The following is a 12,920-nucleotide window of genomic DNA, read 5'->3' on the forward strand; positions in this document are numbered from 1 at the left end:
CTGTGGAGTATGCAAACATAATAATAATAATAATAATAATAATAAAAGACAAAGCAACATGAAACAGAAGCCAATAAACAATCTTGGCCCTATATAAACTGGTTCCAACCGCCCACAGGTATCCATCGGCAGGGCTTAAAACCTCTGTTCTTTTGCTGTTGGCTATGCGCAAGGTTAGGTGGGGCAGGAGACTAAGATCACGGCGTATGATTGATCGCTGTTGCTCATAACATTACTTTAAGAACTGGCCACACTGTAGGTCTTTTATTTCATTTAAGCCTTATTTCCTCTGGAGCGAGCTGTGTGTGTGTTTTCTGTTCTTTCCCCCTTTTTCGAGCACACAAATCACATCGTTTAAGGGCAGGCGCTCATGCTGCAGAGGCGTCCTGCTGATACAGCACATTTCATTCAACAGCCTGTAGGTGGCAGCAGAGATGGAGCCGGTCGAAATGACTAGACGGACAATCGACGAGGAGCTCATTTTCACAATTACTTTCTAAAATAGCTTTAAAAGAAAAAAAGTTACAATCCTATTTACTCGTGTTTGTTTGTTTTATAGCCAGTCTGTCAAATGAATAGATCTTTTAACAACTCAAAAATAGAAAGCCTACTCCTCCGACACAAGTCTTTTTAATTTATCGTAACCTAATGAAAAACTACTGAAATGGCAGTGTTGTAGACTAGAATCTTATGTTATGTTATCTTACAAAGGTATGCTATACAAGCGGGCTGCTGAGCAGTTAAGACGAAACGACCTAAAGCCCACGTCGTTGTTATCCGTTAACGAATGTGTCGTAATGGCGAGGGCGCGTTTAAAGGCTGTGATGCGCTGGATACGCCAGTGTGGGGTTTTCCGAGGGAGGAGTCTGATGAGAGGAGAACCTTTGCTATTTCCGTCCGCATCCGGCAAACCAGTGAACGCTCGCGAAACGCTAAATACGGAACCATCCCTCAGTGCGTTAAACTGGGTGAAGTTTATCGGGTAAGAAGTGAAACACGGATGAACATGTGACTTTATTATAGCCGCTTTAAAATCGAAAAGGACGCGTGCTGTGTTTGGGTCTCGCCCGAGCTGCTGTCTTATCTTGTGTTTGTTTTTGGATCGACTTTGTGCTGTTACCGCACACCAACCTTGATTTTGTGGTGTTTTTAATGATCGGTCCTAATGAGCTACTTTACTAAGAAGGGGTTACAGAACTGTTCTAAATAGTTCTTGGGAGGGGGGGGCTCTAAAAATTGTCGACAAAGCTTCTCAGCACTTTATTGCAGTGAAGTAAACGTGCAGCTAATATGCTGGCAAATTGCATTGCGGTTTTACAGAAGCCCATCTCTGCAGAGTAGCCCGCCTCGGCGCGCGGCCGTAATTCATCAGCGGGACAGGTGAGCTTTATGCAAATCAAGCTCTCGTCGGCCTCTCGAGCACATCCCGCAGCCGCGCGACCGTGGCGCTCTGATAGGGTGCCGCGCGTCGTGTGCGTGCCGTTTTGCCTTAACGATTTACGGCGCCGTATTAAGTCACATATTCAATCATCCTCCGGTCTCGGTTGGCGGGGAGGGCTGAGAGCGCGAGGGTCCTGTCTAAGTTTGTATGTGCTGCGGCGTTTGGGTGTACCCGCGCGCCGCACCGACCCGTCCGACGTGTGTCGCTCTCGGAGTAACGAGTGAATGAAGTAAGTAAACATGCAACCGCGCACACACACACACACACACACACACACACACTACTAACTGAGAAAAGCGGTCATTCTGGCTAGTGATTCATCGTGTTTAACTAGACAGTGCTGTGGAAAGATGAGTATTTGGTAGCTTTAAGTTTTATGCCAGATCATTTGTGTTTGGTATGTAGCTATTTATGTTGTGTGTGTGTATATATAATGTTGTGTTTGTGGTTATTTTATTTAAATTCGCCACCCATCGATTAGTATTTAGTGTTTTTGTAGGCTTTATTTTAGATTGGATATTTTGTGTGTTGTGTGGCGTACTGTAACCGCCTGTCAGAACGAGCAGTGTATTTATTCATCAGACTGTATCATCTCATTGACCAGACCACATTATCCGATTGATGAGGCCGTATTATCTGATTTGTGTTAAACGAGGAGGTGGAAGCTGTCTTTCTGCTCTCAGCATAAGCAGGTTGCCCCTCTTAACTAATTTAGTGCTTCAAACGTAATCGATGAAGTGAATCGGAAGGTTTAGCTTTAATGAATGCACAGCGCATTCTAATTTCATCATAATGCCTCTCAGCTAAATTAAAAGGCAATTTTGTGGTGCCCAGATAAGCATAAGTGTAGGTTTGATCTGATCTGTGTGGGGTTTTTTGGTTGTTTTTTTGTGTGTGTGTGTGTGTGTGTGTGTGAGTGAGTGCAGTAAGGACACTGTTATAGAGCACAATTCAGTTTTACCTCCTTGGATTTTCCTGGACACTTAGACCTCAGAGGCAGTGTTTTCGTCCATGTATATGCTGTTGTGTGAGAGAGAAATGCAGACATTTGTTGCTCTGGTCGCAAGATACAGTGGTGTCAGTGGGGTAACAGGCAACCACCACCACATCCTTAGACATGTGTCTGCATCCCATTCTAAACCAGAGCTGTCGTGCCACCCCATCACGGTAGCACCAAGCCTTGGCAAGCCCTTCTTTGCTTAATTACTTTGCCTAATTACCAAAAAATATACTCTTAAATCCCAGAAATGCTCATTATATATATATATATATATATATATATACACACACACACATGTATGGAACGCGGTGAGAGGCCGAGCTGTTGCAATGTCTCTGGAGTCCGTGTCAGCTCATTGGGGATAGTGATAGTGATGCATTGTGTTGGAGAGGCCCAGGGGACCCATCCCTCTTTCCCATTCATTGGGTCCTCCATTAGTTTGACTGTCTCCACGTGACACACACACACACACACACCACCACCACTCTCATCAAACCATCTATCCCTCTCTCCAACCCTGCCTCTCTCCATAATGTCTCCCCTCCTCCATCTCTTTCCTCGGCTGTCCCTTCTCTCTCCTTCCTTATTCCCTGGGACACCCATTTGACTTTGCTGCCTCTATTAAACATCCCCGTCGCAGCAAACGCTCCGAGCTGCAGTGCACAACTAATGCCGATCAATTGGACGCCGTCCCGATGAAATCCTTCACATCTACATAGTATAGGATTTTATGTTGAGAGTTTGATGTTGTGTAGTTAATGAATGAATGAATGAATAAACGATTAATTATCACTCCCTCTTTGTGCGCCTCTGCCCGGCCTTCGCTGTCTCTGTCTTAGATCCCACAGTCTTGCTCTCTCCCTCCTCAGGATGCTGATCTCCACTCTGCTTTTTCTCAGCATGGTGCGAATGGCCCGTTTCACCCTCGCCGAGGAGCAGCCCACGCGCCAGTCAGGTAAGAGGCAGGGCCGAGTGCACGGCTGCCATTTGTCAGACTAGGTGACCGACGTGTTGCGAACGAACGTGGACAGCCTAAGTCCATCTATAACCCCACCCCCATCATATTTCAGTTATTGATCCAATCAGGATCTTTAAATGAAATTACTTTATCAATCATTAGCTGAGGGTGATGCCTTGAGTCTGGTTGCATATTTTCTTTCGTTCGGAAAGGTTTAAAAATTCCTTGCTTGCTTGCCCAGGTCTTCAGCAAATTATGATGTGCTTCAACAAATAAACTGCGGTGTCCATGTCAATTAATATGTATTTCCAATTCCAAGAGATCATGTTTTAGCACTTTAAGTGATTCATTGTTCCAAAACATTAATAGATCACACCACAGTCCTAAAAACTAGTAACGTCCAAAAAAACAACCGGAAGGAATACTGACGCAAGTGGAGTAAGTGGAGCTTAGCCAGGTGAAGCACCGAAGCAAAACGGCGAAAAGGTCAAAATATTATTATTATTTTTTTTTTTTTTGTTGCATCAGGGCAGGGACTTTTCCTCCACATCCAACTACCCATGTGCGAAGCTTTGTTCTGAAAAGTACTGCTGAGGAGAATGCAGGCCACGCGTTGCTTCCACTTACGCTGCCCCTCAAAGTCGTGTTCCTCTTAAGAAGTGAAGCCCTCAGGCATGCGTGCTCAGTGACAAAACAAGTCAGTGCTGGGACTGAAAGAAAAAGGTTCACAAAATGTTAACTGCCTTCGTCAAGCTTATCAGTGCTGAACGATGTACCGTCAGTGTAGTTTAAAATCTATTTGTAGTTCAATTGTTTTCCGTTTATTTTGAATAAAACATATATTTATTTATTTATTTATTTTTGCTGCAAAAGTCATCTGCTTTTCAGCAGCTGTTCTGGGCTTTTTCACAGAGCTCACATACATTGACAGTCTGCGGTTCCATGTCATATTAGAGGCGTGGTCTGAGCAAAAACACTTTTTCACATGAATTTAGTGCTGTTTTCACAAATGTTTAGATAAGTATCTGCAGCAAGCTGTTATATACAATATTATTATACAGAGCTGTTAGGTACAGAGTTAATTTTCACCCTACTTGGATAGATATTTTGCCAGATTTATGCTCAACAATACAAATCTCCTTCTTGTTGGCTGTAATAACGCAGTTGTGAAGCATGTCAATAACCTACAAGGAGAGCTTGCCAGGCTAACGCCCAAGCCGGACACATTGTAACTGTTACAACTAACGCTATGAGAGAAACATTGGCAGAGGTCTGACCATTTCTTGCAAGATGGCACTGTTGTGTGCAAACATCTCAGGTGTCTTCTTGCCTGTTGTGTTTATGTTTTTATTTTTTTGAGTTGCTTTGTCAAGCTTACATGGCTTTAACCTATGGCACTCTATGGGATTAAACACCAAAAAGGCATTTTCCCACGTTTTCCAAGGCTGATGGTATCCTTAGATTTTTGCACAGCTGCCGGTATCCCCAGATTTTCACTGCTGTGGGCGTCAGTCAAACCTGCGAAACTGGAGCCAGAGAAACCGTGGGAAAAGAGAGGGCTGTCTTCTCTGACTGAATCAGGCTGTTTGATCATCCGTCAATGTTTCGGTGAATCCTGATGTTCTCTCTACCCGTTCGCTCACATGGTTTGGCCATTTTATCTTGCAGCAGTCTCTGAAGGGCTGGTATGTCTGACTGTGTCCTGTTCAGCCAGAACTACTTCCCTGTCTTTCCCCAGCAAAACCCTTCTTCAGGTCCGGAGGTTTAAACTATAATAATCTTCTGAAAATCTCCCGTGCATTACCCTTGGGGATGGAAGATTGCTCTGCTGGTACGTTAGCATTGATTAATGCTTGTTAAATGGTTAAATGGTTTACCTCAGAATTTTTAAACATTGCTGAATCTTTTCAGTTTTTTTTATGTTGCTGGCAGAAATGAGTCGTGGACCGTTAATGCTTGTAGTGGGCCTTTAGGATTGAAATGGGTGGTTTGAAATGAGAAACGAGTTCGATTAATAATCAGCAAACTGGTGATTGTGAGCAGGGTAGATGAAGGGAGGTGTAATTGGTGGGGGAATGCTGGCTGGGTATTGGCTGGGGCATGACACTCTCCTTGGTTAAATAGTGATGCATCTAAAATAGGCACAGCATTAATGGAAACGGTCTCAGCTTCAGGCTCATATTTGTAGGATTGAATAATTTGATTTTTTTATAATAGGATTAGGGATTCAATAGCTACTTATTTTAATGATGTAATCACTGCAAATAAACATAACCAGAAGTTTTATTTTCCTCTATTTATTCTCTCATAAAAGGTGCTAAGTTGAACATTCAAGTTTCTAATAATAGGAGTGAGCGGTTTAAAAACATTTTTATTGAAGGTACGATTTCTGTTATATATATTATAGCTAATATTCCTTTTCAACTTTCGTGCACTGAGGTTGTTCCTGCTCGCTTTAATAATGCTATAATGAATCAGTTTACTCCAGTCTCTGTGGATGAAATAGTTGAGACTGTATATTGCTTGCATCCCTCAAGTCCCTGTGATGTGCTCCCTGCCAGTTTTCTTTAAAAAGTTTTAGATTCTGTCATTTGCTTGGTCCTCATTTCCAAGCAATTATGAATTTTTCTCTCACTTCAGGGTGTGTTTTGGATTGTTTGAAAGTGATCAGTGTACTTAAGAAACCTGGTCTTAGACCTATTGCAAAACATTTATTTAACACATTCTGGAGAAAGTAGTTTTGCTTGTGTCTTTTAAAAAGAACATTTTTGAAAAGTATGAGTTAGGTTTTCACCAAAGGCGTAGCACAGATACAACGCTTGTGAGAATTCTAGGTGATATTTTAGTGTACTCTAGTGTACTTTAGTGGTCTGTATTTTGGTATTGCTTGATATGACCACAGCCTTTAATACAGATTAAAACATTGATCAACAGGCTTAGTCAGTGGGTTGGAATTCAGGGAATGCTGGTTTTTATCATGGCTAACCAACAGGAAATGTTTAGTGTGTATGGGAGATGGGATGTCTTCTGTGGCTGGTTTTCCCTGCTCCATTACATTCTTATTTTATTCCTGGTTTGCATGCTTTGTCGTGGTGTTTTAATTAGATGGCTTAATATTTTCTTCCATTTTTATGCAGATGATGTGCAGTTGTATCTCTTTGTTAAACAGAACAATCTCAGTAGAGTGGCCAATCTGAGTGCAGAGTAGGTATTTGTAACAGCCCCTACCACTAGGCCACCATCCACGTGGTGCCCCTCACCTTGTGGCTTCATGTTTTGTTTCACTCAGTGTGTCTCCATTTGCTTCGTGTTTACACTCCTTCCTCCACAAGCGGCCAGGCCTGCCATGCCACTACTGTTAGCGTTCCCTGCTTCTTGTTGCGTCTTCCCTCAATCACCACGTGTATATATGCCTCAGTTTTCATACCACGTGACACCCGAGTCACGTGGTATGGCCTGCTGCGTGCTGGGGGGGGATTCACCTTCATTTGTAGCCACGCCCTCCGTGACTGCACGCATCTGCACGGGGTTTAACGTGGAGTCTATTGTCTGTCTGTGTAAACCTCTGCTAGTGTGTTGGTCATTGTTTGCTGAAGTATGTTAAACGTTTTTGTAGCCACTGTTGAATGTTGCTGTAGCCTATGTCCAGTAAAATGTATAGTCACGTCCGTAGTTAATGTTGTGTGCGAGTGCCACCGTCGTAATATGTGTTCTGTGTTAATAAACGTCTTTCACTATCGAGGGAGTCTGTGCGTCCTGCTCCACGCCCATCGGCACTCGGGCCAGCGGCTTCGTTGCAATCACACTAAGTTCTGGATGTCATGAAGCTTTCTTAATGAGTATAAGACAGAAGTGCTTGCTGCTGGCGCTTGTTGGTCTGGACCATATTCCCAGGGAGTTACGGACAGCTCTTGGTTTGCCAACATCAAAATTGAATCCTTTTTGTTTTTGATTCTCATTTACAGTTTTCAGTGCATATTAGGAAATATGTCCATTCTGGCTTTTCTTTCCTTTAAAAATTAGAAACAGCCGGAGTTTCGTCCCGGTGGAAAAAGCACATGCCAGAGTCTCGCTCTGCCACTGCATCCTTGGAAGGCTGGCTATTCTGTTACGTTGAGCGGTTAGGAGGCAGACGGACGTGTGGGGAAGGGCAAGATTTATTATGGGCAAATCCAGAGTCGCAGTCGTTTGAACGGTACAGGGTCATAGAACCAACACATAAAGCATGGGAATACATGACTAAATTAAACAAAACAAAACACAAAGCTTGGAAATGAAAAAAGGCATGGAATAACACATGACGGCAAGGATAAACAATAACCAGCCAAAACACAGACAACAAGGCAGGGTTTAAATACATGAACTAATAAGAGTTAGAGTTCAACAAGACACAGGTTCCACAAATGCTACCTGAAGGGCCACAGTTGGGGGGGGATAGTCTGACATTGAGGTACCTAAGGAGAAGAGAGAAACTGTGAAATAAGTGACAAGTGAAAATGTGTTTATCGGTAACGCGTGCGTATTGTTAAATGACGTCATTATACGTGTCAAGAATGAGGAGTTGGTTCTCCATGAACCCCATTTGCTTCATCAGACTGGACTAGACCAGGCTTATTAGGGGTGGGGCTACAAGTTTAAAAAGAGCTGTGGATTCAGGCTAGAGAGAAAGGCAGGTGAGAGGCCCCAGACAATAGCTGTTACTGGTGTTAAGGCAGGAAATGGCAGCTGAGAGGACTAGAACAAGTCAGTTATCATGTGCCAAGAGCCTTTTTTTTAACTATGTTTTTAATTTTTCTATTTTTTCTCCTGTGTGCAAACCAATAAATGTGCCTCTTGAGTCGCAACCTACCTGGAAACGATGGAGTAGTTCTTACCTGGCGAACCCCGGGATCAACACCCCACCGCGCATAGACCTGCTCACGATGACCAAACAAGCCTTTGCAAGGAACATACAGATCGGTGAGCTTACCTACTTGAAAAAGAAGGCTGTATTCGGGAGAAGGCGACCTCTGGTGGCGAGGAGGGCAACTGACGAGCAGGCGTAACAACCTCGTGATTCCACATCTGTTGGATTTGGCTTAGAGCTTGTTGTGCCTCCAGTGTGACACGTGAGCTTTGAATAATAGATAACAAACCATATTATTCCATTAACCACATATGTCTTGAGTCTCTTTTCACTCACCCAGTCCTACGGAGTTTGTGGCACATCCTCTGTGTACTTCTTAGCAACCACATCACTCATTAAATCTTTTCATTTGTCAGAGAAAGTTGGATCGCTCGAATCTTTCCTGTGCTCTTAGACTCCAGTTCTCATAGTGTAGCGAAGCCTCAAAATAATTTAAGACCAACTGAAGTTAAAGTATGTGGAGTGGCAGGCTTATGACTTTGGGGCACAGCAGACAGACCCCATCTCCAGCTTGAACTGTTCCTAGTGCATGAGGAGATGTTCTTATCTTGTTCATACCTTATTTAGTCTAAACTGGGTGGAGGCGATTTATGTGCTCGGATCTGCTGACTCAGCCTGGTAAATTACTGAAGAGTTGAAGCAGGGGTGGTTTAGCAGGGAATTCGTCAAACTGCACAGCATTCTGGCCATCCAGATTTGCCATCAGGTTCCTTTGGTTTAGCCAAAAGGTACCTTGCCTAGATCTTTGCTTTCCAGCCCAGGTCTTCTGATTTTTTTTGCCCAGTTCTGATTTCTGGCCCAGTTTTTTGTTTCCCAACCCAGATCTTTCCTAGGCCAGTCCAGTTTCTAATCATTTATTAGTGAGCCCTGGAAGATTAATGGTTAGAGTAGTAAGTGAGAACTCTCTCTCTCCCTCTCCCTCAACCACACACACACGCACACACACACACACACACACGCATGCATGCACACTGTCTCGAGCAAACCGGAAGGCTAGGAGGTCTTGTAAGAGTGTACTTCTCTGCTGCTTGGTCCCACAGGAACAGAGATAATTAAAAATGGTCCCCGCTGCGGTACAGAAAATGGATTGTTCAGACCCAGTAAGGCTATTTGTAACATTTGGTGGTAGTTGATTGTGTGTGTGTGTGTGTGTGGTTTTTAATAGGAAGACTAATCCTCACCCAGTAAGAATGTGACAGAGCAATTACACACCAGAGAAACACACTTTGTGCACACACTCACACAAAGACACACACAGCATGTATATTCCAGTACTATTTGGTGTGGAATTGCCAGACCGGATTCACTTCACGTGTCACGTCTCATGAGACAAGTGACGTCTTGCGGATCAGAAGAAAAGGGTGTGCCAAGTGATGGGGGAGAAAATAATAACAACAATAATAAAAACAATTTTTTTATATATAATATACAGCACCCAAAGATGTATGAATCGTGGGGGGCCATGAAAAGATATCACATTGGGCCCTTCACCGCACCATTACAGTCTTTTTGAGGGCCCCTGTCAGTTGCAGGCCCTTAAAATTGCCCCCATAAAATCTTCTTTGCTGCTTCTCCGCTTGGCGAAACGTTAGAGGCGGATTTCTCCGGGTTTACATGTGGATTTTTGGAGGAATCTGCTCTGCTGTGTGAACGTACTGTTAAGACAGTAGTAGCCAGATGCAGCACAGCTGTATGGACGTTGGGGGTTCATGTGCGCAAGTGTGAAACCCTGTAAAAATGTTAATACAGAAAAGATTTGCAGAAAAAAAATGGATAAAAAAATATTTCTCAAATAGTGTATCGACAATTTTTAAAAGTTCTACAGAATCTTTTTTTTTTTTTTACGCAAATATCAAAAGGCAAGTAGAATGTTTTTTTCTTAGAATCGGCAATCGTACTGAGCCAGAAAATGTGTGTATTGTACCCCCGCTAGTTAGTGCTGTGTTGGGAATGCAGAATTGGCTGTTTGCATACAGCCAGCAATGGCATTATATTGCTGCTTATTCTACCAAGAAAACCTATCTTTAATTTGTGTGTGTGTGTGTGTTAGTTAATGCTGACATAAAATTGAGCAATTGTAACAGTCTTGATGCTGAATTGTAATTAATGAAATGCATCATTTTACTGTTGCTCATTCAAGCAAAACCAAAAGCCTTATCTTTCATTTTTCTGTGCGGAAGTGCAGGCATGCGAGCATGTGTGTGTGTGCATGTAATGTTGGTTCTCTATGTTTGGGCTATAAAGGCTTAAATGAGTGGATACTGATGATGTTGTTTAGGCTGCAATTGGCTCTGGCGTTATAGTATTTTAACTTTTACAACACATATAAGTTTTATAGCTCAATTACTGAATATTTGAATATTGATTTGAGGAAATATGCATGTGTGGGAGTGTATGAAATGAGTGTGCAGGTTGAGGAAGAGGAAGACAGATGTGTTATTGGTTATTATTAGTTATTAGTTATCATTCTGTGCACTTTGGCCCTTACATACACTCTCATAAGCTCAGCTTCATGTTCAACAGAGCAAGAGTGAGAGAGATGTATATGTGTTAAAGTTTGAGAGAGTGATTTACATTTACATTTGACATTTTTGGCAATTAGCAGACTGACTTACAAAATTGCTTTGTCATTTACTCATAGAATGTATCCTATCCAGTGCAGAGGTTAGAGTTCAAGATACCATACTGTTGAATCCCAACATGCCTAGAAGTGCAAAACACATATAAGCTCTATAACAGACAATGATGAATGCAATAGTAAACATGAGTAAATTTTGTAAGTGTCGTCTGCTAAATGCTGTAAATGTAAATGCAAACCATATCAAACAATACATACTAGAGTTTTGGTTACCCAAAAGGGGCGCACACACACACACATTTTTTAATATATATATATATATATGCTTTTTGTTTTTACAAAAACATTTCCATATTTCTTTATTACTCTAATGTCAAACTCGATCTCCCCACCACTGTGTATGGCTGAATATACCAGAGTGTTTGACAAAGTCCCTTCTACAGTTGCCTTCACGGTTAATATAGGCCTCAAGATGTCTGACTGCTGTCCTGCAGGGGGTACTATTTCCTTTATGGTGAATCTGGAGGGTTTTTTTTACCTATGAACGTGATTGCTGACATCATTTGGCAAAGAGAAGTGCTCCTCTGTGTATTAGAACCATCTCCGATTTCGGAAGGTTTTGCGGGTCTTTGGATGAGTGGGTCTCTGGAATGGAGAAAGCTGCTCTGGCCACGTTCATCCTGCCGAGATGCCGATGGAGACCAGAATGATCTAGGGATGTTCTTGGCTTCATCCAGGGCATTTCACCAGGAATCAGTAGAATTCTGAACACATTTCACGTTATATGCCAGTCACAGATAGTGGATTAGCTCTGTCTTCACGCCAGGGTTTTCACTACATTTCTATGAGTGTGCACATTTGCAAACCTACGGTCCTGTAGCTTATGTGTGCAGGTGAAGCACAACTCATTTGCGTTTTTCGTGTGTGTGTGTGCAGATCCACAGTGCCATGACTGGGGAGTGTGGGCGAGTGAGCTGGTGCGTGTGTATGAGGGGGAGGCGGGGTGTCTCTCCTGCCCCCTTTTCTTCCACCCCGCCCTCTATAACTACAGCCAGAGCCAGAGCTCAGGCCTCACGCTGATGTGGTACCGACACACACACACACACGAGCTGGAGCCCATCGACCTGCGCATGCGTACTCGGCTCAAACACCGCGATGCTCTCTGGATCCAGCCTGCCACCCTGCAGGATAGCGGCCTGTATATTTGCATGCTGCGGTAAACACACACACAGTAACTTTCAGTCATACACACACACACACACACACACGTGCTCACACAGTCTCGTTTTACTATCCTTGTAGGGACTGTTCATGATTAACAATGTCAGATATTCCGATCTCTGTGAGGCATTTGGTCCACCTTCAGATATTTCAACATACACACATACAATAAGACAGTTACACATTCACACACTCTTTCACACAACCAATAACTCGCGCAGCCTCACACAAATGTTAAGGTGCATGCACATATATAGCTGTTTTGTGTTTATTCTGAATTCTAAGAATTTGTTGCTCAGTAGTGCATTTGTAGTGTATTTTAAATATTCAGATCAAGCTACACTTGCACCGCTCAAAATCAGCGTGCACGTGTGCATGTGTGCCGCAGGAACATCTCGTCTTGCGCGAAGATCGGGGTGCAGCTGGAGGTGGTGCCCCGTGCGGGAGAGTGTGACATCACCCTGCACCGCAACGTGACCATCCCCCTGGAGGGTGACCACACACTCCACTGCCCCGACCTGCAGCACGTGCCCAACGACACACACAAGGTCACGTGGTACTACGTGAGTCCTGCTCGTCCGCGTTTGGGAGCGGGGGGGTCTGTAACGCTGGCCGAGTCTCACCTCTTTCTTCCTGCCTTTTCCCTCCCAGTGTGACAGTGAGTCTGCGCAGACGTTTCTGAGGAACCTGCCTTCCTTTCATCGAGAGGTGAAGGGTAATGACTTGGTGATCTACATGATGATGGAATACTATGCCGTCCCATACACCTGCCTCGTCTCCTACCAAAGCAGCGGCCGTATCTATCACTTTACCCGA

General features: G+C 43.5%; 1 protein-coding gene across 21 annotated transcripts in view; it reads left to right on the forward strand.

Annotated features, from left to right (window-relative positions):
* Window positions 1–483: 483 nt before the first annotated feature.
* The window catches only part of il1rap (interleukin 1 receptor accessory protein), a 21,532-nt gene continuing 9,095 nt past the window's right edge, over window positions 484–12,920 (forward strand). Inside the window, exons 1-7 of one of the 21 annotated variants that reach the window (XM_081699950.1) lie at window positions 849–1,670; window positions 3,311–5,230; window positions 8,238–8,358; window positions 9,346–9,405; window positions 11,820–12,099; window positions 12,493–12,667; window positions 12,756–12,920. The exon at window positions 12,756–12,920 is cut by the window's right edge and continues 22 nt beyond it. In XM_081699950.1, coding sequence (XP_081556076.1) covers window positions 8,322–8,358; window positions 9,346–9,405; window positions 11,820–12,099; window positions 12,493–12,667; window positions 12,756–12,920 — 717 coding nt within the window. In that variant the 5' untranslated portion in view covers window positions 849–1,670; window positions 3,311–5,230; window positions 8,238–8,321. Of the gene's footprint in view, window positions 1,671–3,310; window positions 8,359–9,345; window positions 9,406–11,819; window positions 12,100–12,492; window positions 12,668–12,755 lie in introns of all 21 variants that reach the window. The other 20 variants (XM_081699951.1, XM_081699949.1, XM_081699955.1 and 17 more) reach the window with 20 other exon arrangements.

This window comes from Electrophorus electricus, chromosome 17 (genome assembly GCF_041902795.1).
Source record: "Electrophorus electricus isolate QZ-2024a chromosome 17, ASM4190279v1, whole genome shotgun sequence".
Classification (NCBI taxonomy): Eukaryota; Metazoa; Chordata; class Actinopteri; order Gymnotiformes; family Gymnotidae; genus Electrophorus; species Electrophorus electricus.